Source organism: Vitis vinifera, chromosome 13 (assembly GCF_030704535.1).
Source record: "Vitis vinifera cultivar Pinot Noir 40024 chromosome 13, ASM3070453v1".
NCBI lineage: Eukaryota > Viridiplantae > Streptophyta > Magnoliopsida > Vitales > Vitaceae > Vitis > Vitis vinifera.
The window spans coordinates 1540749-1544948 of NC_081817.1; the positions used below are offsets into that span (position 1 = coordinate 1540749).

Consider the following 4200-nt stretch of genomic DNA (forward strand, 5'->3'; position numbering starts at 1 on the left):
ATCCACCAAATCATTATAAAAAAATAATTCAAATTGCTCAAAAATAGAAATTTCTATTTTTCCGTAATCGAATCCTGTAAAAGGTTTATATATTTTTCATAGTAGAAATTTATGTTTAGTTAAGTATGCGTATATATAAATAGAAGATTATGTAATATTTGAATAAATGAGAGTGTTAAAATATAATAAAATTTTTAATTCTTTCTAATTTTATTTTGTGTTTATCTAACGACCCTATTACTCCAATAAATTGGAAACAAAATCATACAATAAAATGGTAAGTGGAATGTATTTATTTCAAGTTCTCCGACTCAATAAAGACAATTATAACGATTGGAATATAAATATAAAGGTTTTGCTTAGTTCACAAAGACACATAAAAGTTTATAGAGAAAGACCACAAAAAGTCATAAGATGAAACCGCAATATCTCCAAATCAAAAATAATTTTTTAAAAGATATATGGAAGGGAATTGAAACAAAAAGGCTTTCACCATCATCTATCAATAAGGAAAGAAAGTAGTTTTGAAAATATTTTAAGTACAATTACTTCCAAAGAATTTTAGAAGATAAGGTATGAATAGTTCGATTTCAAACTCTTATTGGAGATTTTGAAAGTTTGAAAATGAAAGAATTAGAATCAATTTTGCGATTATTCTTATAGAATATTGACTATTGTAAGTTTATTAAAAATAATTGTTAGGTACAAAATTATCGAACATAGCCATTGGAGGAACAAGTATTTTTATAGGTGACCATTGCTAGAAGAAGCTCAACCAATTGAGTGACGGTCGACTAGTGTTCAAGTAGTTTAAGTAAAAGCCTCGACCACTACCTAAAACCTTAAACCCCTTTAACTCAATGGTTTGAGGTTGCACTCAACCAGTCCTCAACCAATTGAAATTTCCTTAACTTGGTGTATATGTGTTGAGGTTGCCTAAGGAAGAGCACCCAATTTTTGCAATTTGGAATATTTGCCAAGTTTGAGCTCAAAAAAACCTTAACCAAACCAACTAGAATAACCCCTTCAAAACTTTTTTAAAGATAGAATCATTGAATTTGCCTTGGAGAACCCACAAGTGCATTTCAAAAAGTATGTCTCGGTTAGTACATGCCTTATTCCCGAGATGAACTTAGTACCTCCTTAAGGAAAAATATAAGATGAACTTGATAAATATTCACTTAGAAGTACAAATCCTAATTTGATCATGTGTAGAAATTAAAACTTGAAGACTCCCTACAGTAGACATTATTCCAGAGATGACTTTAAACTATGGTTTATCTTTATGTAGTACTTCTTTGGTAAAGCTTGACAGGAAGGCCCATGGCTGGGTAGGGCATGGGCTCACGTACAATAGGTTCATCAATGATCATTTCTGCCCAGTGATATTTTGTTATCAAATTATGGATCATGAGCAGCACTTCAACCCGAGAAAAATCTGCACCAGGGCAAGCTCGTGGGCCTGCTCCAAAAGCTAAGTATGCGTATGGGGGGACTGATGTTGAAGGGTTCTCAAATCTTGATGGATCAAACTTCTCTGGCTCTTCAAAAACTTTCTTGTCCATGTGTGTGCCAGGAGCCACCCAAAATACCTGCCAAGAGTTGAAGTTATATGTAGTTCAAACTCCATGAATATGTTAATTTTTGTGTGTAGAATTGTGTAGACAGCCCTACTTGCCATCCTTTGGGGATATCAAAGCCACCAAAAGTGGTGTCTCTCCAAGCACATTTGAAGTTTCCAAGAACTGGAGGAGTCATCCTCATGAGCTCTTGAGCCACTCTCCATGTATATTTCATCATTTGTACTTCACCCCATGTAAGCTTTCCATTGCCTTTTCCTTCTTTGGCCTTTGCAACTTGTTTTTGCTCTGTCAAAATTCAAACACTAGGAAGCGTTAGTTCTTCAGGTGTACATTGATAGATCATTATCTAACATCATAAACTTTTGTATCAAACCAGAACCCTAACATGGTACCAAAGTTCTAGTGAACTAAAGGTCTTAAATTCCTAACAACTTTACCTTTTAGGTTAAAGTTATGATTAATTAAAGGCCCCAAGTTCTTTAACAACCTAACCCTTTAGAGGAGCCCTAAATGATTATGCCTAGAAACTGTTTCCTAGGTTTTCATTACCTTCAAGCACCTTCTTGCAAACCTCAGTGTCCCTTGCAAGGTGCCTTATGAGGAGTCCCAGGAGTACTGTAGACGTATCATGGCTTGCAATAACCACCGAGATCAAGTTGTCAATGATCTCCTCTTCCGATAAAGGCTGGCCATTTTCTTGTCTCAGAGTGATAAGGCTAGAGATGATATCTTCATGGGAGTCCACTCTTCCTTCTTCAATTTTTGCCTTCCTCTCTCGTACAAGTTCAGCTAGCTGCTTACATATCCTCCCTCTTGCTTGCAAGGCTTTGCGAAAGACCGTCCCCGGTAGATCCCAAGGAACTGTCCAAGCTCCTTTGAGGGCAGTGGTAAAATCCTCCAAAAGTTCTTCTGTCTCTTTCCCATCTGGTAATCCAAAAAGTAGGCTGCAAGTCACCTTGAACGTTATCTTCTTCATCAACCCAACCATCTGTACTGAATCCTTCCCTTCCAGCTCCTGCAATCAATATTGAACCCTTTGAAAGATGATAAGAACTACTCAATTTTACCAGAATGAATTATCCATCTTGATCAGGATCCATGCATGGATGATTACCTGAAATAGTTGTTGCTGGACTACAGAATCCATCCTGCTCACTGACCTTTGAATGCTTTCTGGTTTCAAAAAATTCATGATTGCACCTCTCACAAGCTTGTGCCTTGTCCCTGCAAGCTCAAAGATGCTGTGCTTTCCAAGAATCTTTGCTACGGACATCGGCTGGTTGCTCAGAATGCCATTGTCACTTCCACTGAAGAGAAAGCGATTACCAGCTTGGCCAGTTAAAACCACTACCTTTGAGCCCATCAGTGAGGTCTTGAACACTGGTCCATACTTGGCGATACGGCTTTCGATCCATTCTACAGTCTTGTCCTGCCTCTGCGCCCTAAGAAAGCTTATGGTTTCTCCTATGAATGGAAACCCTAAGGACCCGGATGGAAGCTTCTTGTCTACAGGTGGAGAAAACTTTAATTTGATGGACCCAGCAAGAAGGGCTATTAGGGTTACCAGAATGGTGCTTATTAATGGCAGTTTCCATTCAAAAGATGACTCTTCAAGGCTAGAGAGTAATACTTCCATTTTTACTGATAAAGTTTCTTAGTCATGCTTGATCATATATATAATGGAAGATAATAAGGAGACCAAATCAACACTACGATCTTTACAAGGAATGATGAGTTGGGATTTCTGCAAACTACGTTAGAACAACAGCAACAAACAAAAACAACAAATGATAGAATTTTAGTCCGGCAACAGAATAGATTCCTATTATTCTTGATAACTCTGGACTCTTGATGGGGTTTTGAATCTGATCATCACTTTAATTCACGTCCAATGGACTAAGATTTGATGTCTTGATCATATGCTTGTCCTTTTTTCATGTTTTGATCCAACAATATTGGTATACTATGTTTTGGCCGGCAAATAATTAAGCAAGTATATAGATTAGGTTATAAGTCATGTTCATGGTTAATGGGACAACTTGATTTTGTTCATTTAGTCTTCTAAACTTCAATGATGATCTATGAGAAGAGACAACATAACCATAGATAATGGTTTCACTTCTACTAAGGTTTAGCTTTATAGAAAATTCTCCATTAGCCGTAAGAGTATTGTTGAAGGATTTGGATTTAATAACGAACTATCAAACAGATGGAGAAATACAAATTACGGAGTTCAAATATAAGACCTCTCATTAAATTAAGTTATGATATTATATCAATTTTCTTTATTCCTATTAATTGTTAAAGGTATTCCAACCAAAACAGTGGAATAATAAAATATTTAATATATATATATATTTGTCCTTTCTGGTCCTCTGATACAGATATGGTGAAGATACAAGAGTGTAGCAGCAACATATCAGCCATGTCCCTGGACTTGACCAAAATATGCAGAATGGCCTGCAGCACTGCTGTTCCATTCCCATTTTAATTACTATAAACTCTTAAACCCCAACTAGGGCCTGCGTCCAGTGTAGGGTTAGTCAATAACAGGCCACACAAAATTTTAGCGTTGTGGAGACAGACCCACTTTCATACCCCCTTGTAAAAGAGACCT

At 36.5% G+C, this 4200-nt stretch overlaps 1 protein-coding gene across 1 annotated transcript; it reads right to left on the reverse strand.

The window, feature by feature from the left end:
* Positions 1 to 1283: 1283 nt before the first annotated feature.
* On the reverse strand, positions 1284 to 3219 carry LOC100248408 (cytochrome P450 716B1). The gene is made up of 4 exons (XM_010660008.1): positions 2698 to 3219; positions 2133 to 2598; positions 1675 to 1868; positions 1284 to 1592 (listed from the first exon to the last, which is right to left on the reverse strand). Exons 1-4 carry the CDS (start codon positions 3217 to 3219, stop codon positions 1284 to 1286), a joined length of 1491 nt encoding a protein of 496 aa, XP_010658310.1.
* Between the last annotated feature and the right edge of the window lie 981 nt (positions 3220 to 4200).

Bases quoted from the DNA above. Each gene is read 5' to 3' on its own strand.
- LOC100248408 (XM_010660008.1), bottom strand. From the start codon at position 3,219: ATGGAAGTATTACTCTCTAGCCTTGAAGAGTCATCTTTTGAATGGAAA. The intron at 2,599-2,697 runs GTAATCATCCAT...TATTGATTGCAG, and splicing joins TCCAGCAACAACTATTTCAG to GAGCTGGAAGGGAAGGATTC. The intron at 1,869-2,132 runs GTAATGAAAACC...GAATTTTGACAG, and splicing joins TTGCAAGAAGGTGCTTGAAG to AGCAAAAACAAGTTGCAAAG.